This window comes from Neopelma chrysocephalum, unplaced genomic scaffold (assembly GCF_003984885.1).
Source record: "Neopelma chrysocephalum unplaced genomic scaffold, ASM398488v2 Primary Assembly neopelma1_147, whole genome shotgun sequence".
Lineage (NCBI taxonomy): Eukaryota > Metazoa > Chordata > Aves > Passeriformes > Pipridae > Neopelma > Neopelma chrysocephalum.
In genome coordinates this window covers 12039240-12065827 of record NW_020897809.1, presented here as the reverse complement: position 1 = coordinate 12065827, position 26588 = coordinate 12039240, and the positions used below count along the sequence as shown (strand labels likewise).

General features: G+C 44.4%; 1 protein-coding gene across 1 annotated transcript in view; it reads left to right on the top strand.

Annotated features, from left to right (window-relative positions):
* The window catches only part of LRIG1 (leucine rich repeats and immunoglobulin like domains 1), a 92380-nt gene that overhangs the window by 42826 nt on the left and 22966 nt on the right, over positions 1-26588 (top strand). Inside the window, exons 4-8 of the mRNA XM_027700383.1 lie at positions 17152-17289; positions 18305-18448; positions 20684-20827; positions 21674-21817; positions 25904-26047. Of these exons, the coding sequence (XP_027556184.1) occupies positions 17152-17289; positions 18305-18448; positions 20684-20827; positions 21674-21817; positions 25904-26047 (714 nt within the window). The remainder of the gene's footprint in view (positions 1-17151; positions 17290-18304; positions 18449-20683; positions 20828-21673; positions 21818-25903; positions 26048-26588) is intronic.

Genomic DNA, 26588 nt, shown 5'->3' with positions numbered 1-26588 from the left:
TTGGATGCATGAATAACCACTTCACCTCCTGGGCGCAGGGGTGGGTTGTGTCTCCGCAGTTATCGGGCCTGTCAAATGTCACATGGAGTTGGTGTGAAACCATCTCGTTTGATTTCTGCCTCTTGCCACCGCCTCTCCCTGCTTCTGTGACCACTTGTGCATGGTCTGGGGGCTGCAGGGCAGGGTGGTGCCTCCCCTGACATGAGAAGGCATCTGCCTGCCACTTGATCTGAGCTCACCAGGCTGCTGCATAACCCTGTGTGTTGTGCATCAGGATTCAAAAAAGAGCTCCAGAAATCTGATTTATGGGTGGAAAGCTTGCATAGAATTTGCCATCCAGGATATAGTTTTAGGCCCCCCAAGATCGGCTTTTCTTTCTCATGAAGTCTATAAATGATCTGAGTTTCACAAGCCCCTGTTGTTATTTTTGCTATTAATTTAGCCCTTGGCAAAGGACCAAATTGCTGGAGCTTTGGGTTTTTTATTCCTGAAATGAAATGAGCAGTTTGGAAGGGAGGAATAATCACTGGTGGAAGGCAGTAGATTTACAGCTCCTCTGAAATTTCAGAGTGGTGCAGAGGGAAGGGGAAGGTACAAAGCCAAGTGATAAAAGGACTGTATTCTAAACAGACCTGCTTAGTATCACTTTCCAGAAATCTGCATTGCTCTTCTCAGCTGCTACACATAAATAACTCTGATAGTGGGATTTGTAATGCTGCTGTCATACCTCTGCAAGAAGGATCTCTTTGTTTAGCTTGTTTCAGAGAATGCCACTTTTTTTCCCCCTTGCATTTCCTTTTAATTTTTATCAGAGATAAAAATAACTTGAAAGATGTTTTAAAGTACCTGCTTCAATCGATGTTGCTGACTAACTCACATTGGAATGATTTGCTGAGGAAGTGAAGCTTTCTCCATTCTTGGGAGTCTTTAAATCAATTGGATAGCTTCCTAAAAGATGGTCCTTTAATTCAACTCCAAGTTAATGGGCTTGATTCGCAAATTGGTGGGTAAAGTTATTTAGCCTTGTGTGATGTAAGAAATCAGATTATATGGTCATACTGGTTTCTCCTGGCCTTCAAATCTGTGAAGTAATAATTGGGGAGGCTGCCAAACCAAACCCAGAGTGAAGACTCATAATGAAGACTTGTGTACTGAGAAACTGGTTTATGTTTGAGTGTATAGTGTTACAGTGTATTCTTACTGCTGAAGAAAAATAAATACATTTCCTTTTTTTTTTCAGTGTTTAGAAATGTGTGAAGTGTGTTTACCTCACAAACCTCTGAAGTAGGTTTTGTATATTGCATGTGGTTAAGTATTTCCAAAGGGCTGTTAATGTATTATAAAAGCAGGGGTTGTATATTTGTCACTCAAAACAGTCCTTTTGAATGAGTTACTTCATCTCCTACTCTTCTTAAACAGGGGAAGAGACTTTTTCTCCTTTAGGATATGTGGGAAAGAAATCTGCCATACTGCCAAACTCACATTTTCCATAAAGATTTTCTTTAATGAGCTTTACTTTGCATTCCCTGCTTTTGGGTTTTCCATACCTGTCTCCATCACCCAAAACTTGCTTGACCCCACGTGTGTGTGGACCATGGGCCAGTTGAGTATATATGTGAGAATCTGTTGCAGAGAGAATTCTCAAAGCTTTCTGCAAGTGTTTGGATGTTCTGGGCTGCAGATGGACACAGACATAACATATGTATCAAAAATGCTTTGCCCTAATACACTGCCATGAAGTTTAGTTCAGTTTAATTATTCCTCGAAGAGTCAGTTTGTTTGCCTTGCACGTTGAAAATGCTGCCAAAGTCGTTCATCTCAACAAGAGCAAACATAAGGGACTTGATAAGGCTTTTAATAGAACAGAAGGGAAAAATAATCTATGTACGAGTTACCAAATAAAGACAGACATTAAATGCAAACATCTGTTAGTGCAAACAAAAGCCAGGAAATTCATCTGGGAGGGGGAGAGACTGAATCTGGATTGATTCCGAAATTACATCGGAATAGCTGAGAGGAGAACCTTGCCTGAAATTCCCACAGCATTTGTAATTTAGCTGCAGTTCCTAGACTTGGACATTTGGGAGTTGATGGCAGGATGTTTTCACTGACATGCTCTTGGCTGAGGGTTTCCCATCTGAATGCAGCAAGAGTGTGTTAACTCTATAGGCTCTCAAGGAGACTCTGTTACCTGATCTGGTGGGGAAGGGGAGGATGGAAGAAACGACCTATTTGCAGCAGAAATTAGTCTGTTTATCTCTAACTTCCTTGCTAACTTGGCCTGGAAGGACTCTTAGCCTTGCCAGCATGTCAGGTAAGAGGAGGACCTGAGCTGCAATCAACCCTGTTGCTATGAATTTCCTACAAACCCCTGAGCTCAGCCCTTACTTTGAGCCTGTCTCTGTTGCTTTGTCTACCTGCATGTGGGTAAATGCATCCTGGAGGGTTTTGGGGATGTTTGCACAGGATGATGGAGGTGGATCCTTGTCCTCTGCCCTGGTTCCAAGGTGGCCAGCCTGGTTCAGGCAGCATCCTCTGACTCAGGCTCACCAGCACAGGCTGTTGGGCAGCTGTAGAGCTCAGATGCTAACCAGACCTCTGGAGCAAGCATGGTAAACAGAGCACACTGTGCCACATCCTTAGCTGGCTAGGAATTAAGGAAGTTAACAGATTAAACACTTTAAAAATAACTTTCTTTTGTTGGAAGTCTTTTAAGCCCCCAACCATTTAGGAACAAAGGGGATGGTGACCCACAACAGTCAGCTGTGTGTTAGCAACACCCAAAGCTGTGTGAGATGCTTTGGCCCCATCACCTTGTTCTGAATAAGCACAGATAACAAGGAAGTCAGAGAAGGGATTTTTGGAGCAAAAGAGTGTGAAATAGGATTAGCTGATTCACAAGAAGTGAATCAGTGACACTGCAGCGTATTTACTGGGGAAGGCGAAATCAATAGGACTACTCTGCTGCCAAACTGAGCAGAAAAGTCTCTTGAAAAAAAATCAATCTTCTTTACAGACTCATTAATGTAAAGATCAATTCACATTAAACTGTGATTAAACAGAGGGCTAATAGGGGAAAGGTAAGTGATCTGCTGTGCCACAGGCAAAATATATCATGTAAAATTTGGAAACGAAATACATGGAGAATTGGAAGATGGGAGTGGCAGGGAACATATGAGGGCTTCTTGTAAGGACTAGTGAGCTCAGGTGCTGATTGGGGCATCGTGGTCCTCATGGAAAGAAGGTTACTCTATGGTATTCCATCTGGATGTCAGGAGTAAGATAGGTCAAAGACTGCAGCCAGTAATTTCTGCATTGAAGTCATTGCCATTTGACTTGCATGGTTTCTTGGAGAGCTTTTCCTCCAAGTGTTGGGGACTTTATTATAATTCTGGTTAAATTAGTCACGTAGTTAGTAACATGACCCTTGTTTCTTGTCTGACTTTGATTTTCTTTGTATCTCATTAGACCTTTGTACTAGATGAGAGTTGACTGGTTTTTGCCCTAATATGGCAGAATCAGGATCATGCTATTGATCTTGCTCCTGGAGCTGTTGCCTCATCCTTTCAAAGTGAAGGCTTGGAAAAGCAGTTGTTACTTCAGTGCTGCTTGCACTGTTTCACTCATGTTAGCAGAGATTCTTTCTGAAGAGCCATATGGTCCATTAGATTCTTTGAGCTGCTGTTTTCCTTCCACCCAAGACAAACGTGTCTTTCTGCATGAGCTGAAACAATGCAAGCAGTCATTGTGCTCTGCTGATACAGGTGGATCTTGCAAATGAGACTTTCCTTCTGCAGGCTTTCCCAGGATCTGGTGATGTTGAGATGTGTGACTTCAGTTCATCTTTGCTTTTCAAGTTAAGATGGTGAAGACTTGCTTGAGCATCAGAACAGCAGCTCCAGTTCTGCCCATGGCAGCCTTTCCTGGTGATCTCTGTTAGAGGAAAGAGCTCAAAACTGCTGTATCTGTGCTGTTTATAGATCACAGCTGAAGCCTGAGCTGGTCTCTACATGATTTGTGAGCTCACTTTGTGTTCCTGGCTAGGCCAGAGTAAAAACTTCTGTGTAGGTGCTGTTGATAGTTGGGAAGTTGGGCTTAAATGAGGAACTGAGGTTTGAGCTGACACCATAGTATAGACATAGCCTTGGAGGCCATTTGTGGCCTGGGATCCTGCTGTGCTAATTGCTGTACAAACACAACAACTGCCTTGACCCCCAAGAGATTTAATCTGCAAGTCATCTTTGCTGGAGTTAAAAAGGGATGATCTAACAATTAGAAATAAGGAGACTGCTCTGTTAATTCCATCTGGGTCGCAGCAAGAGGTTTTGTGCTCATAAGCACAAAATCCAGATGACTCAGGCGCAGCCGTGCGCGGGGTCTGGTTGAAGTCAGCAGGCTCTGATTGTGTGCAGGACGTGCCTTGGGCAGCTCGGAAAACCACACTGCCTGATTACTGGCACAAAGAAAACTCTCTGGGAACTAAGGAAAGTGATACATGCAGGTTGTAGATGCATAAGTGGGAGCAGATTCACCCCCACCCCATCGCTTATGGGGTGTAGTGTCTGCAGGGGCCAGTCCTCCGGTGTTTGCTCAGGCAATTCCCCTTGGAGCTGGGAGGGGAGGGTGTTTTCTGAGGGTTTGGTCCACAGTACAGGCTACACTACTGAGCTTCTATTTTTGAATGTGAATGTACTGACATGGAAAGGGGAAATAGAGCAAATGCTGGCAGTCAGGCTGTTCAGCGTGCAGCAAAGATACTCTGTAACCCACCTCTCCTGGTTGTTTTGCTCCAAGTTCGTAATAAGGCTGTGGTGTGTAAAAGTCTGCAAATAGTTGAGGCCAAGGACTGCAGGAGCCTTTCCCAGTGGAGGAAATTCTCATTAATCATGTGCTCCCAATCACCAGAAGAGATGCTGTTTTGACTTCTCTTTTGGGCTGTTGGAACTGTTCTAATTATTTGCGTGTCCTCTTTGAGCCTTTAGATATAACATGAGCACATGGAAATGGCAAAGGATCTGAGGCTATTCCAGGGAAATGAGTAATCATTTCTTCTAGAAAAGCAACAGCAGTACAGCACTTAGTTATCAGGCTCAACAAAAGAGCATCAGAAAGTAATCTGGGCACATATAGAGGAGTGCAAAAATTGGCCAGAGGAAAAAGATAGTGAAAGTTGGTGGCAGCTCAAGGAATAGCAGTAACCCCCTGAGGAGAAGCATTTTGTGCAGCTGTGGCAACTTCTGTGAGTAGAGAATTTCTTTGAGCTGGGTTGGGTCTGCTCTGGTATCTGTGTGCTGCTTAGCACATGGCTGGACTCATATTTGTCTGGAGGAAGGAGAGGACACAAGTGGGATAGAGCACAAGGTTAGGAGTTGGAATACTGAAACAGGATCTTTTTGTGTGTGACCCATGTATTCATTACACCCCAAGAACAAGTAAATTCCCATTTGGGTGGATCTGCTTCCTCTGAGCTGAAGAGGATCTACCTCAGGGCAGGTGTAAAGCATCTCCTGGTGCGTTTTTCAGGGGCAAGTGCATATTATGTGCAATGCACAAGGTGGTTACCAAGTTCTGTCCCTCTACAGATCAAGCCCAGATTAGTTGTTAGGGTCATTTGCAACCATGATCTTTTGTTAAGGTCAGTATGAAAAATAGCCTCATATTTGAGCCTTAGAATAGGCCAAACTCTACTATTAATATCTGTGGTAGAGTGACTGTCTCATTTAATGGCACATGGCAAATAAAGCACATGTCTACAAAAGCAATTCCTTTGTTAGTCTTCACAGACTGAGCAGATTTCAAATATAACTAACTTGCTGAGTTGAAAGTTTCTTTAGCATGTTGGAGTTTCCTGCCTAAAAACTGCTAGTAATGGATATTTAGTTTGCTCAGAGGTGAGTAAAAGCAAAGCTGAAGCTGCAAGAAAAGCAAGTTAACGTAGAAGTTTTCTCTCTGAAAGCTTGGGAGATTCAGTTTTGTAATTGAATTTAACTAAAATAACTAAAATTGTGCAAAATCAGGAAGCTATCAGTATGTTTTTGTGCTTCCTTCCCCATTGAGATTGCCCAGGTGAAATGACAGCTGGCAATGAGGACTGTCTTGGTGGTTAGACCAGTGGTGCTTGCTCAGAGCATCAAATAGATGCACAGTAAGGGGAAAGAATAGGGCGGGGGTAAAATTGTGTTTTTTATTTTTAAGTAGGGTGGCATAAAGCACTTTCAAAATACATGCATTTTCTTACCCTTTTAGCACCCTGGAAGGCTTGAGAATGGGCAGTGTGGTTTAGTTCCTTTGCATATAAGGAGGCTCAAACTGTTTAAGCAGAGGTGTTAAAGAATGAATTCTGCCCTGATTTTACAAACTGGACTTTGAACCACATCAGTTTTTCAATTTACTTTATCCTCTCTACTACTCTTTAACACTTCCATCATGGCTTCCATGGCACCATTAGAAATAGTGCAGGGTAAAAAGCATTAGTGTGAACAGTATTCACTAAAATGTGATCCTGCTGTGTGCAGGTTGGAAAAAATTAGCAGAAAAAGGTCTATAGAAAGCTCATTTTTACATTAATAAAAGCTGACTATGTGCTGGATTTCCTGTTATTTGTAACCCATGTCAAATCCCCCAATTAATTGCAGAGGTGAACAATAGAGATCGTGTCAAAAGTTATTATCTTACTGTTGCAAAACCAGCCCTGCTGGGGGTGTGCAGCGTGGAGAATGTGATTGCTGGTTAAGGTAGACAAGAGAGTGATCTGTCATACCTTTAATGAAGTGATCACTGAAGAGGCCACCCTCCCTTCACAGTGTGTGCATAACTCTTGCTTGTTAACAGGAATTCCACGTGAATATTGATTGGGAATAAGTGGTTGGGTGAGTACATGTTCTGCCTGTCAAACCATTTCATGTTCAATTGCACGTGGGGGAAAACAGCAAAGGCAGCTGGAAAATGAAACAGGAGCACAGGGTGAAAAGACAACTGTTAATGGTCGGATGTGAGCAGAGAAAAATGAATTGGGGAGAGGGGTAGAAAAAGAATCTATAAATGGCTCATTTTTAGACTTAAAATACCGTCTCCAGTCCATTATACTGCAGGTCACACACTGCATGGTAGCAATTGCTGAACTGCAGTCAGGTCAAGGCACTGGACTTTCTGTAATCCTTCAGGTGCCTTGGAAAAGGAACACTTTTGGTGGTCTTACTGAAGACTTTTTCGCCCTCCAGATTGTTTTATTAAGAGAGGTGTCATGTTTTTCAAAATAAGAGGAACTGAAGAAGTAAGTAGTCTTATTAAAGAAGCTTGAGGAGCTTATTGGCTCAGTGGTGGTGAATGCTTACCACTGACTTTACAAGATCTCCTCCAGGAAAGCTTGAACAGACAGTGTTTTACACCAGCCTGGCTTAGCACAGTAGCAGTTCTACTTCAGAGCTCAAATTTTCAGTTCCCTGGATCTTTTGGCACCTTGTACTGGAGTTTCCAAAGCACCCTTCCTACTTGACAGGCTTTATTAATAACAGGGTGTCTAGACTTGTTAAGAGCAGCTATTTTCTTCGCTAGCTTGACCATTGCTTTTCCACACAGGAGCTGTTCCTCCTTGCAGGCTGAGCAGTGTGAGCAGAGCTCAGTGGAGTCTGCCCAGAGGCAATCCCAGTTCCGGTGACCTTGCTGACAGGACAGATAAGCCCTTTCAACAGAGCACAAGTGTGTGTCATGTTGGAACAGACTAACCCGCCAGCCTATCTGCATCTCTCAAGTGTTAACAGGAGTTTGACTGGCCAGTCAGAAATGTGTTTCTTCAATTGCTGCCTTCTTCAAGGGGCAAGTCCTTTAGCAGCTTCTGCTGCAAGTTCAATGAGACTGATGGTCTGGAGAGTAGATGTATTCAAGTGTGTTATCCATGTGATTTTGTTGTGTTCCTGTCAAAGGTAGGAAAAGCCCCTGTGTCACATCACAGCTTAGAGGCAGACAGTGCCTATCAAGAAGTCTGCTTGCAGTTGCAATTTGGATTAATGTTGCAGCATCGTGGGCAGAGCCATCACATTTGGGTTGCACTTAAATTTCTTCTCTGCCTGTGTATTTTCCCCTCCTCGCTCCTGTGGAGAGACAAAAGCAAAACAAAACCACCCACAAAATGCATGCACTCACTAGGCTGTGGTGGATCTTCTTTGATTGTTTATTACACAAAGAGAAACTAAAATCAGTATCAGGATTTAAGGATAAAAGTGCCTCCATGCCTTCTGCTTTTGGACCTTTTTGGTTGTCAAATGAAAATGCCGTCCTTGTTGATTAAAAGCACAAAACTCGCTTGCAATGAAAATGAAAGAAGGCTGCTGTTTCTGCCTGGGAATGGGACAGGATTACTGCTCCACATCTGGGCTGGATCTGATTTTTAGTGTCTATTCTTCCTTATCACAAACCTGCCTCACCTTTGAGGCCAGTGATAAGGGTGGGAGGGCTTGGGCTGCAGCCCTGACAGGAGTGCTGTGCAAGCGTGGGGCTGTGGAGAGCAGGAACTCCTCAGAGCAGCAAACTGGTGGGGGTGCAGCTGGCCTCTTTCTTGGCTTTAAGGAGTGGCTTATGCATTTAATTTGTGATAGAAAATTGAGTTTGGCTGGCATGTATCAGCAGCAGAAGAAAGCCCTTGAGTTAAAAGTGCAAGAGAGAAAGCCGGTGGCAGAGTAAGAGAGTAGCAGACTGAAGATATAAGCTGTAGAGCATGGAAACATTGACCTGACTCTCATCTGCCAGCAAATGAATGACCCCTTTCAAATACTGATGCAGCCCTTCCTTCAAAGAGGCTCTGCTGAGCCCACGACCCCATTCAGGCAGCTGGTGCAGAGCCATGTGGTTTCCTGCATTCTTGTATGAAAACTGCTGTTTACCTTATATGACTCCCCTTCTTTTTATTCCCGTAGGACAATTCTCGTCCTCAGCAGAGTTCAGCACTCAGAAAAGCCTCTCCTCTCCTTTGCAGCCCTTCTCAGTGCTTGCTCCAGGCTGAGGTCAGGGAATGTGAGAAGTGACAGGAGCCGTGGTGTGGACTGAGAGCTGGAGAAGGGGGTGAGGGACTAGCTCATCTATGAGTGCTGGCAGACTGGCTGTTTCAAAACCAGCCGTGATTGTGCTCAGTGCCTTAGAGCTCCTCTCCCTCCCTTGTGCCAGAGAAGTGGCCAAACTGCATTTCAGGTTGGGCTGAAGATACCTGGCCCCAACCCTCCCAGGTGCATCATCCACTGAGGGATGCACTCAGTGGCTCTGAAGATAATCTCTGATGAGATGGTTTGAGGTAGAGCTGCACAGAGGGCCATGAGGTTGTGCTCTGGTATTGAGTTCATAAAAGTTCAGGGAAGCTCCTTACAGGGAAGCTGTGCCAGACAATGAAAGATGCTTTGCACAGCCTGTCTAATGGATCTGTGCCCTTTGTGAATACATCATTTAAAAAGCTGCTGCAGAGCACAGTCTTGATGAAACATCCAGTGTAGCCAGAAGAGAGCTGGTCCTCTTAGAACCACCCAGCTGCTGATGGGGGTACTGTGCCTGTAACAGAGACTGTCTTGTCTTCAGGAATCTTAATTTGCTTTGATGTCATAGCAGGTTGTGTAATCTGCTGAAGAGATAAGACAGCTTCTGTTTTGAAGATGACTAACTTCTAATCCTGCCTGTCCCACACATTTTGCTCTCCTAGTGGAATGAAATTCTGAAGGCTTAGGAACTTGTGTATTGCAAAAAATATCCAGCATCATTTGGTGGCAAGTCAAGATCCAGTGAGAGTAAATGGAGATCAAAGTGAGGGAGAGATGTTTTTTAAAAATTACATGGCTTACTTCAGTGGATCTAACACACAGCATAAGGTCATCTAAGAGTCAGATAGTTTTACATAAACAGTGCTAGTGCGGAGTTATTCAAAGAGAATACGTATCTCACTGGATGTGGCGGGTTTGGTTACATTAGGAGAAAGGCTTTCCTTCATGCTGTTCATACTGAACCCAACAAAAGCCCTTAATGATCATCAGATCCAGGCCCTTGCTTATGTCCAGTTGGTATGAAAGTCTCTAAAGCGTATGCTTGATCTCCACCTCTTATCCATGTGGATGCCTTATGAAAGAGCTGTGAGAGTGTGCCTGGCAGGAGGATAACATCTGCCCATGGTTGGGTACCCAGGGCTCAGGGATGCTCCGAGGCCACACTTGAACTGCTCCGGGGTCAGCGGTTGCAGTCTGTCAATGTGAGAGGCAGATGAGCTTGGTCCTGTGAGTGACCACAGAGAAGCCTTTAATAGACAGTGAAAACAGAGCCCTTGGGTCACACTGGTCTCACATGAATAGTCCTGTTGACTGCAGTGGAACTATTTGCGTGAGTAATAGTTTGCTTGTGGGAATAGAGAGTTCATAGCACAGCCCTTTGCAGGTGGCCGCTGCTCCCGGGCCCAAAGGGGTGAATTAGCAAATCTCATCTCCCAGGCTGCTTTCTGCCTCCAAACATCCATGACCTGGAACAGAGATGTAGTCACTTCACTGTGAAAGGTTGCATTTTTTCCACCCCCTCCTCCTTCAGAAAAACCCAACAAAACTCACATTGTTTTTTGAACCCCCTGTCTTGTCCCAGCTGCATGGGGGTAGTTTGCTTTATACTTCTCCATCCTCTAAACCACAAAACAGGGTGAGAACGTGACCTGATAAATAAAGCCCCCGACATATACTTGTTTTCAAGCTGATGTACAGCAGATGAAGAGATGTCTGCCATAATTTGATATAGGTGGAGTAGCTCCCTCAGCTTGTTCTTGCATTACTGCTATATAAGATGTGAAGTGGAAAACTGTAAAACGATTATGGATTTTGTTTGCTGTGTCTTAGAAGGATGTTTTTTGAAGCAATACTAGGGAGAGGGAAGATCCTGACATACAGTCTAGGGCAGAGCATGTAAACCTTTAAGGAAAAGTTTGGATATCTGTAAAAAATTGTGCAAGTGGGGATTTTTTTGCGGTTTGGGTTGGTTGTTTTTTTTTTTTTTTTCTTTGTGGCTGACCCTAAAATGCAGTGGCTGCCTGGCCTGCCACTGCTCTGCTCTTGTTGTGCGTGCAGCCAGCACCTGAACAAACAGAGCTGTATCTGCCACAGCCTGGGAATCTGCCAGGATTCCTCAGGGAAGGAGTGATTCAGAGCATCTGAGAAAAGTGGGGGCTGCTGCCATGCATCTATGCTTCCTGCCCAGACAATAACCCATGCAGCCTTACCCTGAAAGGACAGTGGTGCTGTTCCCATAAGCAAATACAGCACATGCTGTGTTGGATAAAAATACACATTCTTGTAATGGTCCAGAATCTTGTGCCTCGTGGATTATCGTGGAGAGGCTGATGTGACAGTGCAGAGTGTTAGATAGTGTCAGTGGGGTTTTCCGGAGCAGTTGGGAAGTGTGAGGGCTCAGGCACTTTGGAAAGTTCAGATTTTCTGGGATGGTCTCTTGTGAAGAAATAGAGGATGGTGCGCCACAGACTTCCAGCATGTCACCTGCATGTGTTTACTTCATCTTCTGCTGCAGACAGAGCTTCACCGCTGCAAGGTAGATATTTCACAAGTTACAGTACAGAAGAAAAATCTTTCTGAAATACAAGTCTTTGGAAGTAAAAAAAAAATATCTATGAGTAGATGTTAAAATCACATAAGAAGCTCTGCATTGATAAAATGTTTGAACTTTGAGCCAAAGCTGATGTGCAGGTCCTGATGACGTTCTTCTCTTTCCTTCTTTCCATACATTAATAAAAACCACTTAGGAGATCTTCAGTTATTGATTGTAATAAGGTGACCAGGAAAAGCGGAAACATTTGTGTTGTTGCTGTTGTAAACACAAATTCATCTTCCAGATTATCAGTTACCCTTCTTGCTTGACAGGAAAATTGCTCAGGCATTGCTCTCTACTCTGAAACCATGATTTTATTTGTTATGTTGTGTAGCAAGTGATGGGCTAAAATCAGATGGCAGATCATCTCAGGTGAAAGTTTAGGAACCCGTGTCTTCGATCTTCCTCAGTGTTTCTAGGAGGATCAGTACTGGATCTCCATCTTCTCAGAGTTGAGGAGAAGGAATGCAGGTAGTTCCAGGCATCGTTTAGTCACAGCGTATGTGATCCCTCTCCTGTTACAATGCCTTTGATCTCCCACTCTTTGCATGGCCAGTCTCTGCCAAACCTTGCCTGTCCTTCAGTAGCAAACCCTGTTACTCTTTCTGTTACTCCAGCATTTAGTTTCTTCAATACTTTCCCAGTATGGAAATATTAATCAAACCCTGAACTTTTAAAAAATTTCTCTCTTTCTAGCCTTGTGATCTCCCTCTTTTGCTAATTTTGAAAACGTGCTGCCATATTAATAGAACCCTCCCCGAGGTGCGGAACCTCTCGTTTGAAGCTCGGTTTTATTTTTGATGCCTGTAACAGGTGCTGGTTTAATAGGTTTGCTGTATTACAGCTTTCCCTTTTTTCTGGTGAGCCCAGCCAGATCTGTAAGCTGACACTACATGAAGGCCAAGCATGTGACTTCTCCCTGCCTTTAGCCTCGCTTCACACCGAACATTTGCGCTGCAGACTCCCAGCAGCTCAGGCAGCCTTAATTCAAGCTTTGTCTAAACCAGGAGGTTTTGTGCTGATTGTATTTACATCAGTCCAAGCAAAGCCCCTCGTACATTCCCATCTGAGGGTCTGCTTGCTTTGATTTTCCGCTGTCAGCTTTCGAATGGGCAGCTGCTGGGGGGAGTGAACGTGGCTCAAACAACAAAGGAGCGTGTTTGCACTGCTCCCTGCATCGATTTCACACAAGGAGTTTGAAGCCACGGTCTAAATTAAACTGATTAGCGTTCTCCAAAGGATGGGCTTGCTGCAAAGAGGAAGGTGAATTCTTCTCCTATTAGGTCTAGTGGAAAATGTTTCACAGCCTGTTTATCAAATAAATATTCACAAAGACGCTTCGAATGAGGAAACCCACTGGGATTAAAGTGTAACTTTACCTCTAAAATACAAGCTGAGATTCCTGGAAGTGCTGCAAGCCTTTGACTTTGCGCCACCTGTTATTTTCCTGCCACCCCCTTCGGCTCCCTCCCGACTCAGAGCAAACCCAAACACGCTTTGGCTTCGCTGGAACGTTCTGCTTGTTTTTCTCAGCCCGGAGGAGCAGAGAGCGCGCGTTCGCTTCCTGATGTCCTCGTGGGCTTGGTTCAGCAGAGAGCTGGCTGAGGTTAACCCAGATCTCCTGTAATCCTGAGGAGTCTCTTCAAGAGCAGTGCAAAGTGCAGGGGCTAAGAGGCTGTGCTTCCTGGGGGTGTTGAGCCTGGGTGCAGGCAGGTTAAGCTGAGGGGCTGGAGGGTGACTCCCCCCAGCTCGCCTCTCTCCCTCTGCAGCTGGGGCTGACCCAAAGGTGAAGCAGTTCCTGAACAAATGCCATATGTGCAGACATTGGAGTTTGAAAGTAATCCATTGCTGACTCTGAGTTACCTTAGCTTGGCACAGAGATGTTACAGTTCAAGGCCTGTGTTAGCTTCAGATGAGGTGTCTGTGGGAATGACGTTGGGTATGAACTGGGAAGTTCAACTGTTTTCGCCAGATCCTCCCATATTCATAAACAAACCCAAATGGACTTGGATGGGCTCCTTAGTTCCTATGATTTCTTTTTCACTTGAGCTGCTTTGACTCCAGATTTTTAGTCCTCAGCAAAGGCAGTTCTGCACTATCCTAGCAGGGCAGTCCTTTTCCATACACATTGGTAAACCAGAGATAGAGAAGGGTTAAGGAACTTGCCCAAGGCAGATGAGTTGGTGCCAGAGCTGGGAATAGAAACTAAGAGACTTGGCTGCTGCTCCAGGCTCTAGTTGCACAATCTCACATTGAAGCCCTGTCATCGTATACTCTTGAGGTAACACTGGCTGAAGTGAGGCAGGGAAAGCTGTTTCCAGACTGTGATACCTAAGAAGTGGGGAGAGGAAAAGACACCTGGAGGCAAATTGGTTGTGCAAGCACCAATTATTTGTGCTTTACCGCCTGGTTTCGGCAATTGGTACTAAAATCTGATCTGTCACCTTTGAAACCAACCAAGTGTAAGCTAAGGAGCTAGTTGGGAAAAATCCAGCCCTTTTCCAGTCAGTGATAAAGAGAAGAGGCAAAGTCTTAACATCACTGGTCTTTTTTTTTCTGTGAAACACCCTTGTGATAAGCTGGGGAACAAAGGCGGGAGAGCTGAAGGGATCCAAGTAATAACAGGAAGGGTTAAATCACATTTGGGCTCTTACCAAGAGAATGAAAAATAAATTGTAATCAAGCTAGTAAAAGGTTTGGGCAATGTTGCCTTCATATCACATGCTGTGTATAGGAAAAGTCAGCCGGGCTGGCTTTGTTTGAAGTGCAGTGCTTTGAGAGGGTGCAGTGCTTTGCAGCGAACTGTCTGACATTCCCCAGCTGGGACTGGGACTGGCCCGGAATGGTGTTTGGAGCTGAGAGTTATATTTGGAGTCAGCCCATGTTTGAAGGAGACAGGGAGAGGGAGAGAAAGGAGCCTGTTTTTTTCCTGTGTAAAATAACGCATCCATCTCATCTGCCAGCTGCAGCACATGAAAGCAAGAGGCAAACAGACAGAAGTCACCTGGAAACTGCTAACATGGCTCAAACAAAACTTCTTTCCTGTCCTTTTCTTCCTTTCTTGAAGTCTGTCTTCTGGGATGGGCTGGGAGATCTGGCAGGCGGGCAGATTGGATATATGTTGAGCAACCGAAGCACAGAAATATTAATACTCCAAAAAAATAACATTGGCTTCTGAAGAGCACTTCATGTCCAAATTCGCTCTGTGCTCTCAGTCCCTTGCAGACTTAACTGCCCTGTGCAGAGATTGTCAGGTGATTTATAGATTCTCTAAGTTCGTTTGTACAAGCCTTCATTTCCTGTTAATTTACGGCCAGATTCATCTCAGCCATCACAGCCTAGATGAGATCAGAGCTGAACTCACAGCCCCTGCTTTAGGAGAGCTCAGGGTTTGCTTTCAGTTATGTCTGTGTTGAGGTGCTTTCCTGAATCAGGCTCACACACACATGTAATGGACTCTCTTCTTTTGAGGAGGAAAAGAAGACTGAAATTTTTGAACTTGCTGATTCTACTAATTGAGTTAATTGAAAAAAAAACACCAACTAGTCCTTGGGGGAAAAAGTTCCCTTTGCCTCCATGTGTTTAGTTAATGGAGACGACGAAATTCTGGCTATAGTGATTTTTCTTGTATTTTAGTCTCAGTATAGTATAAATTCACCAGACCTTCCTTTTCCTAGGTGCATGAATGTGAAAATTCACTCTTTATTTCTAGCTGTAAGTGAATATCGCTCATTTGGATAGCAGCCATGTCATTGTCTTTTATACAGTTTGTGGTTGTAGAGACCTGTGTGCCTGTAACCCATGGAATAACCAGTTTAGAGACATAAATTATGGCTTTCCTTTGATTTTCTTGACACTTTGTATCATTGTATTAGCAACATACTGCTATAGTGATGTAAGATTTGTCCTTAATGTTTTGTGAGCCTGCACTGAATTAAGTATCATTAAAACTCTTCAATCAAAGCAGCATTTCTGTGCCTGTTTCCCCAGTGCTGAGGGAGGGTCATGTGCTGGCTGTTTAAAGGGTGAGTCTCCAAAAAGCAAATTGTTCTGGGATTGCAGATTTTATCCTCTTCCTGTTGCAGACACCAGCAAATGTGGTGGTGAAACAATCTGGTTTTAATAACAGCGAGGGTAAAGGAGCAGATCATGGTGTGGGGAAGCAGGTCCTTTGCCACGTGCTATTGGCATTTTCTGCTGAAAGGGGGGAGGTTTGCTTTGAAAGGGGCTTGTCTCAACCCCTGGGAGAGCCTGAAGTTGTGGTGAGGCTGGAGAAGACAGGCTCCTAGACAGCTGTCAGCTTCAGTGCCTGGAAGGCTGTGGTCGGTCATCCTTCAGTTTTCCGTTTCAAAGAGCTGATGCTTTGTCAGGAGAACGTGCAATCAGTTCTTTCACTGGCTGCTGTCTCCTCCTCTGGTTACCCAGTAGGTAGCTGGATGGATTAAGGCTTGGGACTTGTCTGAACTCTCTCTACTATCTCTTATTATTCAGCAAGTTCCCAAGTGTCAGGTGAGCGTCTCTGTTTGGAGTGCCTCACTCGCAGCCTTGCCAGTAATAGCAGTGACTGGTCTAAATTCACATCAGGCGTGTGCTCTACTTCTTGTGACTAATGCACAGTGTATTTTTTTTAATTGATTACTGTTCCCTCTGCTGATTCAGGCCAGAAAGGAGTCAGAGGAAAGGGGATTTTTTGTTAGACCTTGTTGAGTCCAGATGAGGTTTGAAGGTATTTAACTGCTCAGTGACTGTGGAGACACAACTTGTTGTACCTTCTCCAAAGAAAAATCTTAGATTAAATCCTTTAGGCTGTACTGCAGCAATCATGGATGATCAGTGCAGGGTCTGATCCTGTGGTCAGTGCTTGGGCAGGTCTGACACTGCAGAGTTGTCCTGATGGTACAGTGAGACAAAAGTAGCAAAAGATGAGGAAACGCTTGCAAGAATGTTTGCAAATCCTGTTACAGTATTTCTATGTGTTACAAATCATTGTAACATAGTGCAAAACTGGGAATTTTCAGAAGAATCCTCAGGAATTAAGCATGTTTTACATTACAATGTTTTGTAACTTTTGTTGAGATTGTATTTACTTCTCTGCTTCCTTCTCTGAAAGTCCCATCCTCTGTGAATAACACTGGCAGCATTCCTTGCCTGTGGGATTAAAATCCAGCCATGTAGTCCTTGCATGTAACAAATCCATTTTGGAAGTGCAGGCCTGTAGAAGAACGAGCCCAAATGACTGGAAGAAGAACTGATGAGTGGAGTCAATAGTTCTGCAAAGGGGAAAAGTGTTATGCCATAGCAGAAAAAGTGTTTTAAAGCCTGCAGATACCTGTGAGCTGATCTCTGGCCAGAGGAGCAGCGTGGGGATTAGGGAATGTCTCTCTGGGATGGGTTTCTCCTCCAACAGCTGTTGAAGAAGCACCGCAACTGAGTGTACGAACTCAGGGCCAGCCTGGGGACCTGCAACAGCCTCGAGTGTTCTTTCTGTTTTTCCTAAGAGAACTAAATAGTTTCTGTTTCTCCTCCTGACTTTTTCAGGCATCACAACAGGATCCGCAGCATTGAACCAAGTCAACTGCAGCCCTACGTTACCCTGGAAACGTTGGACCTGAGTTTCAATGACATCACGGAAATCCGAAACGGCTGCTTTCCACAGGGACTTCACATAAAGGAGCTGTGAGTTTTTCTTGTTGGGAACAGCTTTTGTTGAGTTACCCCAGCAGAGGAAAGGGCCTCAAACCTTTAAAAAAAAAGGAGAAGTAATGAATATAAGAAGTACGGGATTATTTGTCAGGATTTTAAGTGCAAAGGAGAATTAAAAGGCAGCACATTGTCCCTACTGCCATGTTATTTTTTGAATGCTGTCTTTTTGGTTTCTGATGTATCTCTAAAGAATGCAGATTATTACAGTGTTGCAGAGAAAAGGTATCCTGCATCCTTCAAATGTGGGTGTCTTTACATCTGCAAACCACCTACAAGCCAGCAGAACTGTTCGTGTCTCTTCCCCTGTAGGAAGTCTCTATGCTGTTTCTCAGATCAGCCCATGTGCATCTGGAAGAGTGGAGGGAGAACAACTATTTTGTCATTAAAGTGGCTACTGAAAGAACAGAAATGTCTCGTTAGTTATTAGAAGAAAGCTGGGGGTTAAGCGGAGTAACACCGTCCTTATAGAGATGTTTGACTATTCAGAGAAACATTAAATAATCTGTATTTTAGGTACCTTTGAAGCAGTGCAGGCAAATAACCTGCCTGCATTAAAGTTTACACTTAAGTTTCTGGTGCTGGTTGTAAGAGGGTATCGGAGAGTGGTGTTGTGACTTATGTTTGCCTGTTGTCCTGTAAAAACAACCCCTCTGGCTAAGACTGGGATCCAAATAAGAAAGAACCCTGGGACACATACTGAGGGAAAAATAGGGAATGAATAGAATCATCCTACACTGGAATATTCTCCAGTTTTTGGCTTCCACTCCTGATTGCCTTGCTCTAAAGTAGGAGGGTATCAAGGAGCTCTTGGGAAGTGCCCAGGGATTCTCCACATCCATCACAAGCTCTGTGCTCTTTGTGCAGCCAGAAATCCAACTGGTTTGAAGCCATCGCTGTAATTTCACCAACCTGTCTCGAGACCAACTAAATGCTGATAAAAGGAGATTTCTGACAGAACTGTTCATTTTTCTGCTGTGATTTATTGCAGCTACCTGGGGAGCAACAGAATCAGCACCCTGGAGCCTGGTGCTTTTGATAGTCTGTCACGGTCCCTGCTAACACTTCGTCTGAGTAAAAACAGGATCACTCAGCTTCCTGTCAAGGCGTTCAGGCTACCCAGGCTAATACAACTGTGAGTAGAAATGTCCACTTTAATTAAGCTGAACCCCACTTTATGGAGGCAAAATGTCCCTGAGGATATACACACCAAATGTCACCCTTCCTCACCTACTATCTATAAAATGTAGAGTACACTATGCAGCAGTCCCCTGCCAGCACCTACTAAAATATGTTGAGAGAAGGTCCTTTTTGTCTTGTAACTGTTGGCTTTTCAGGCCACTTTTTGGATCAACTGGGAAGGGAGGGATGCTGCAGCAGACATCAGCATCTTGTGCACTTGGCAGAGTGAGAGAAATCCATTCCCTTACAAGCTGCTGATGTCTGTGGTGCAAGAGAGGTTTGGAAGACATTTCTATTGCGAGTGACAGAGCTCAGATACCATGTTAGTTTTTCAAGACCACACAGGTATCTTTATGTGGCAATAAAAATGCAATCAGGGAAGGCTGTTAAACTGTGCAGTGATATTTGGGCAGAGAAAATAGCACTGGAGGTGAGTTAACACACACGTCGTTGTCCTGCTTGCGTGGGGACACACAGACATCTGCAGCTATAAACGTGCTCTGTGTGTAAAAAAGTAGCACTAATTGTTTAGTTTTTCCCTTCTGCTGCTGTTGGAGAAATGTGCCCAGCCTGAGGCTTGTTGCAATCTTTCCATCAAATTTGATAGGCAAAAGGTCAACCTCTGTCTGTTAACATAAAGTCCACACAAGCTGTTGGAACTCACACCTCTAAATGGCAGGGAAAGATCCTTAAACCGTGGTGTGCCCAAGGAATGTGTGTGCATTTGTGCTTGCATGCATGCAGGATTTATAGCAAGTTTGGGGTTGAATGGGGTGACGTAACAGCAGATGCATCTTAAAAGTCTGTTGCCTCTCCTTTGGAAGTTACTGTCCATTGAGTGAGAGCTTGTAATCCCCTGTGTTCGACTGCATTATGTGCAAAACTGTAATAGAAACAATTCACTCTGTTTAGGAACACAGTTTGCACTGAAAGTTGGAGTAATTGGTACTCTTAATGACAGCCTCACAGCTGGTTGTTTAACCCTGTGGATAAACATGAATGAATTGCAAGTTATACAGACTGATGTGTTGTAGAATTTGTGTACTTTTTCTGGCAAAGCCTATTTCACTAATAGCCCAGGAAGTGCAGTACGACAAGGGACTTTAGGCCTGCAAAATCTTAATTGCTTAGTTGACTTTAATTACGCTCAACTTGAGTGCAAGTTCAACATTGTTTTTTTTAGACAGTTGAAAAGTAAGCTAAAAGTTTCTATGGCTTCCTCATCTTTTCCAAAACAAGTTCTGATGTTGTAACTTCCACCATTTTCCTCAACACAAACACTGACTGGGGAACTACCCTTAGGTTAGTCTTGTATGTGTGGGAAAGTATCCATTTTAAAAGCTCTCACTTCAGCTTTAGTGCATTGAGTTGAGGGTTTCCACTGGCTTAATGTAATTGGTTTTTCACCTGGTATGTCTGGGTCAAGCAGTCCCTAAGACTGTTTGATATAGACTGGTAAAGTGTACTGTGATTGTGTTCATATTGCTACTCAGAAAAAAGGGTAGTCCCAAAATTTAGGAATTCTTCCCTACCCAGGGAAAAGAAAAAGAAATTTAATGAACCAAGTTGCAGATCTCTGTATACACAAAATACTAACACTGCCCTGTTATTGGAAACAACTTGTTTCACTCTTTATTAGTTTCTTATAGTAGAAAAAAAATGTGAAATTTGTCAGGGGAACTGAAAGCTTTCCTTTCAAACTTGGCCATAAAGTTTCCTCTTGAGCCCACAGCTCTTGGGGCACCTCACCTGCGTTTTTCAGAGCACATTTTTACTGGGCAATTACGAGCCCTGTAAAAAGAATGGGTTGTAAGGGGAATAATGCTGATGTTTGGCTGTACTGGTTCAAATGGTGTCTGCGCTTGAGACAAGATGAAGTGTGAAAATTGATGAAAAGAATCAATGGATTAAAAGAAATGCAGAGAAAGGAGGGATGAAGAGGAATTGCTGCAGTCTGTTATTCCTCTATAGTGGAAGTCTATCCCAGGGTGAGTTTATTTAAGCAATCACACCCAGCTGACTTCCCTGGATAGCTCTGGGATTGAAAGTTTCCGGTGCATTTCTGCTGTCTCTTGGGAACGGTTGACAGAGGAGTTGTTGGCATTGCTGTCCCCATTGTGTACTGCACAGATGACTTCGTGAGAAAGGACTGGGGTTTAATAAACTTGTATGGCCTTGGTGATTTTAGGGAGCTGAACCGGAATCGCATCCGCCTGATTGAAGGCCTGACGTTCCAGGGACTGGACAGCTTGGAAGTCCTGAAACTCCAGCGCAACAACATAAGCAAATTGACTGATGGAGCTTTCTGGGGTCTAGCCAAGATGCAAGTTCTGTAAGTTTGAGAGAGGGGTTCTTTTCCCTTAAACAGACAGGATTTTACCTGCTTTCATGTCCTTCTCTGCATTTTGGCGAGGACTCCCCAGAGACCTGTGAGCACCTGTGCCAGTCCTCGTGCTTCCTCCTGTGTCCTGCATGCCCAGAGCTTTGCCATGCTGCAGCAGTTTCTGTTTAGTTGACCCACAGTTTAGTAAAGCTCATTGCTTTACCTGGTGTTCAGTCAAAAAAGTCCTGTTGCTTGTGAGTTTTCCTTTGAAAGTTTGACAGTTCGAACATTCTGTATGATCTCAATTGGTCTTTGAATAAAAGCTTGTCTGGCTTCTACAACTTTGTTTTCTCTGACACGTGGGAACTCTGTGTTGCAGATATGATTATTCAACCTCTTGGCATACTTAGAAACCAAACTACCCTATCTTGGTGATGCTTTCTTTCCATACCGGGGAACAAATTGATTAGTCGTTGCAGAGAAATGCCTGAAGCTTCCAACATGCTTGGCTTTCAGGTGTGTTTGCAAGGTCACAAGGCAGCATGTTTCTGGATGCTGCTGTCACACAGCTGACACTCTGCAAATATAAACTTGATTGGGATGCTTTGAATGAGCCCAGTTTACTTGCAGTGGAGCTTATGTCTGCAGTCACAGCTCCTTCTGGGCATTTCCTTTGTGTTGTCCTTGAATTTCCTTCTGTCTTTCATTTGACAAGAAATGCCCACACATGCATGTGTCCACATGGGTGTGTAGAAAGAAGTGTAGGAATGGCTAAAATTCCAGTTCTTGCCGGAAGTTCTCCAGCATTTGACCGGTGCTGCTTATCTGTCAATTCCTTCTGATTTTTCTCCACAGCCACCTGGAATATAACAGCCTGACAGAAGTAAACAGTGGTTCTCTCTATGGCCTCTCCTCTCTGCACCAGCTTCACCTCAGTAACAACTCCATATCCCGCATCAACCCCGATGGCTGGAGCTTCTGCCAGAAGCTGCATGAGCTGTAAGTTGGTTTCTGTTGTGTTGTGTAATGTTGGCATGAAAGGGGAGTAAGGAATTTTCCCAGTCGCAAGGCTTACAGCTCCCACTGTATCAACCTGTAGAAATGCAGCCTCCTAAGTGATGCCCTTGTTATTTATGATGTTATGACCTTCAGAACACCTGATTAAAATTTGTTTACACGAGAAACAAAGACTAGAACCCACTAAAAGTACACAGTGCCAAAAGACCTGGAGAGTTTGTGAGCTGTGGCTTGCCAATGCTTTTAGCTAGAGAGTTACAAGACATGTAACTTGCCATATAATGACTGTACAGCCTGGAGGAAGCTTTGCTCTATCCTGTGTATTTACAAAGAACAATCATGTTTTTAACCAGCAGAGATTTGGCCCTTTAAAGGCAGTTCTCCTGTTTACACTTTACCCCTTCCTGTAGGGTTCAGTTGTTGAAAAGTAAATACATTGGCTTTGCTCTCCTGAGGTTTCCAGCTGTGAATACAGCATGTTTGATAAATGAAAGAAAGCCTTGCTGCCGAGGACAGCCCCACAAGGGTGCCTTTTGGGCCCGTGGCACTGCTTAATTCCTTTTTGAAGAGGCACACATGGACTTACAGTATTTACAGAAGTAGCTGTCATCCCCTCGGTGGGACTGTGGAAAGATTCACTTTTTTCTCTGGAGAGCTTGACACATGTGGTTAGTGGGGCTGTAATTCATTCTGCTCGGTGCTCAGAAATGTTAAACATTGTTAGGGATTCTCCTGTCCACCGCAAAGCACAGTAAAGCAGCTTCCTGCTGCCAGGGGCCTCACTCTGGACTCATATTAGAGGTTGGTGTCTGCCCACCCAGCTGTGAGCCCCTAGACTTCTGGGCTGTGGATTCAGAGGTAGATGGACACGACGCATGTAATTCCTTTAAGTTTAGAATTAACATATTAGCCCTGTGATCAGCTGTTTAACCCAAATTATTCATTTGGATGTGGGTTATTTTGGGGAGTGCAAGGAAATACTTTATTTTTGGTTTTAGTTTAGTATATTTGTGACTGTTTAATTACCTGATTTTTCATGTTGCTGCGAAACTACCCATGCCCAAATTGGCTCCTTTGCTTGGCGCAGGGCTAATGTCAGAACTCTTTTAGGGAAAACTATGCTTGTCTTTTCTGCCTGACACTGTCCTGCAAACCCCCAAGGTTTAGACTGGAGGTTGCATGTCCTGCTGAGTCCTTTTTTTGTCAGGTATGGATTGAGATCTCATCCAACCAGCAGCGCTAATGGTGAGCTCTCCTGGCTTAGGGGCCATCCTCTGCAGTAACTACAGAAATCCAGTGCAGGACTCACTTGTGCTGGTGCAGGATGAGGTAGATTTGGAAATGTGAGATGGTGGGAGCCATTGGGGTGTGCTCGGCCTGACAAACAGGATTGTGCTGGAGTGTGAGGCCAGAGACGACAGTGACTGAGATGTGAAAGGCGATTATGTGGGTGTTAGCTCACATCCCTGCAAAATATTACAAGCTCTTGCAGGTGTTGCCTTAAGGGTAAGGCTGCTGCAGGGAGCCATCAGATCTCCTCACTGAAACTCCCACAGCCTGAGTATTTGTAGAGTATTTGCAGGAGAGGTCTGCTCTGAAATTGAAGGGTGAGGAAAGGAAGCAGTGGATACATCCAGACTGACTCGTGCACTTCATTAAATGTGAACATTTCGTTCCTGATTGAAAGATCCTTGCTTGTCTCCACTATTGCTAAATCTGCTGGGTTTCAGTTACCAGAAAACACTGTGTGTGGTTGTACAGGGAATGAATTTCAATTCTAAGGAAGGAGTTGGTCATCTGAAGAAGAAGTTGTCTCTCGTTCAGTTGCTGAGACAAAATGTAACCCCAAGGCTCTGGTCTGATGTAAAAGCTAACAAGGAAAGAAAGCTCTTGCCTTGTTATGAGCATGAGAAAGGGCTGATTGTACTCACCAGTCAGGTGCTAGAACACCAGCATCATGGAAAAACCCACAGTGGGAGCATAGGATTTCACCAGAGGTAAATGATGACTTGGCTGCTGGGTCTTTCCTTTCACTTTTTACCTGTAGTTTGGTCAATGGGAATGAAGTGTGTCAGATGTACCTCGTCCAGAACTGGCTGGCAGCAGGACACTGCTGCACAGCAGGACACTGCTGAGGAGGGAAACCTGCTGTTTTGCAAATTGGCCTGTCCCATGGCAGGAAGCAGAGCCCTGGAATGTTGAAGAAGCCACTGCCAGGTGCGATAGCTCCTGAAACCTTCCACGTGGTTGCACCACTGGGGGAGTCTCTAAGTACTGCTCTGTCTGTCCATCTCGAGGTGACAGCACAATTGCCAAAGAGAACGTGCCTTCACCAGTTGTGGCAGGAGCTCTTCTGTGTAAAATCAAAAGGAACTATTTATTTTCTCAGCCAGGTTTAGGATTGCTTTTGAACACTATTTTTTTTTTTTTACAGCCAAATTCTTTAATCGCAGGTGAGGACATAATTTTGACCAGATGCCAGTTCTTCATAACTAACACTACAACTTCTTTAGGAATGAAAGTATGTTGTCCCATACCTTCAAACTCATTAATCTTTGCTGAACTTTTTCAGAGCTTGCCCTCTGCCCACTCACACAGCAGCTAAAAGATAGACAGCACTTTTGCCAAGTAAATGACACTCTCAGAGCTTTAGAGTATGTGTCTGTTTTGACTTAGGTTTTGGCTTTGCAGTGGGTTTCATGCAAGCCCTAGACACATTTTTAAGCAAACTCATTAACAGGCAGTACTAGAAGAGGAATTTGGAGGTTTGGAACTCAGTGAGGTTTTTTTTTCTTGTTGTCTGTACAGTGAAGGATTTCAGTGCTTGTTCAAAGCTGCATAACTCCACTCTTTGAAAAGTCGAGCAGCCCAAACCTTCATATTCTTTGAAGTGACATGTGGTCCCAGGTCTCTAAAGTATTTCCAAAAATCCAATGCCTGCTGCTATCCTGAGAGGTCCCTCATTTGCAATCCAAGCCGACCTTCCACAGCAGCAACACTGTGGCTTTACTGCTGCATAGAAGGTAGTTCCACGGTGTGAGAGGTGACTGCAGTGGCTTGTAGCTTCCCATGACCTGCCCTTGATGTCAGATCTCCAAAGCCTCATCTGCACCTTGCTGGGAGAGAAAAGCAGCTTTCTTCCTACCAGCTTCCAAACTGTGACAGGAGTAGCGCTTGAAAAAATCTCCCAAACCAGAGATAATACAAGCAAAGGGGAAGGGATAGCTGGAAAACTAGAAAAAAAACACCAACCCTCCAACATGAGCGTCTTGTAAGTGGAGAGGATTTCAAGTAAACTGTGTGCTCCCTGACAAAGGGGAGCGGGAGGGAAGGCGGCTGGTTTACAGCAGATCCCTCCTTCCTGTGCATGAAAGGAAGCTTTCAATTGCCTGGTGGTGAAATGCTCTTGGATCTGGGCTGGGGTGGAGGCACCCACACCCAGACGCCTGGGGCTCGCTGTGCACCAGTGCAGAATGATAAGACACATCCTGAGTACAGAAGTTGGACCCTGCCAAGAGCGCGTGTGAACTTCAAAATGCGTGTGTTTGACGTCTCTCTCCACCTCTGAGGGCGCGGGGAAGGAGGGACTGCTTTTTCCTGTAGGCCTCGGAGAGAATCCAAATGGGAGTGAGAATTAAACACAACCATCTGAGTGTTGCCTGTACCTGTGGGGACTGAGGGGACAGTGCTCCCAGACCATCACCCAGCCATACAGGAGCAGGAGTAGCTCGTCCGTGCTGTAGCTGACTCTGTGTGTGTGTGTGTGTGTGTTGGCTTACTGCTCTCAGTCACATCCAGGGGAGCCTCTCTCTGTAGCCCACACAGAAGACTTTCCCATAGCTGGGTACCAACTGTCTCTTGCTCCCCTAAGTCATCTCAGCTTCCCCACAGCTCACTTGTAGGATATTTGCAGGCTGCAGTCTTATTTCCTAATCCAGCTGTTATGAATCCACCCAGTACATCACCTCTTACAAGGTGGCTGTGGGAGGCAGGCACTGGTTGGCACAGAGGAGTTTGGAAAATACCAGCTGGATTGACAAGGGCTGTTGTGTTGTTTTTTTTCCTCAGAATACTCTCCTACAACAACCTGACCAGGTTGGATGAGGGAAGCTTGGCAGACCTTGGGGGACTGCACGTGCTGCGGCTGAGCCACAATTCCATCAACCACATTGCAGAAGGTGCTTTCAAGGGACTCAAAAACCTCCGTGTCCTGTAAGTTGCTCCCAGCTTTTGCCAGCTAACACTCATCTTCCCTCCACAGTTGTGTTCTGCTTTGCAGGTGCTTTGGGTGCCCGTGTCCTCGGTGTCAAACTTCCCTACACACTGCTCCGTTGTCTTCTGTGTTTGCTGCATTATTCAACCTCAGTGAACTTGTATTTTTTGTTTAAGAGTAGTTAGGAGAATCTCAGTCAGACAGCTCAGTGTTGTAGGGTGTTTTCAGAGTAGAGAGCTCTGGAGTAAAATTATGGAAACATAGGACAGGATCCTGAATCTAGCCCAGATGACCAAAAATCCCTGAGGTCTCATTGATGCAGCTAATAGCAGAATTTCTGTTGCTATCATGTTGACTTTAATTGAAGTTCTTAGAAAATGTTAGTTTCTGTTGGGTCATTGTGCACTCAGTACAGCACTGAAAACTTGAATATCCGCTTAAATGGGCTATCAAGCACATTTGTTACTTTTTTTTAATTGAATATTAAATATAAAATTAAGGGCTAAGATGGTGTTAACTAAAAAACAGTGGCAAAACAAA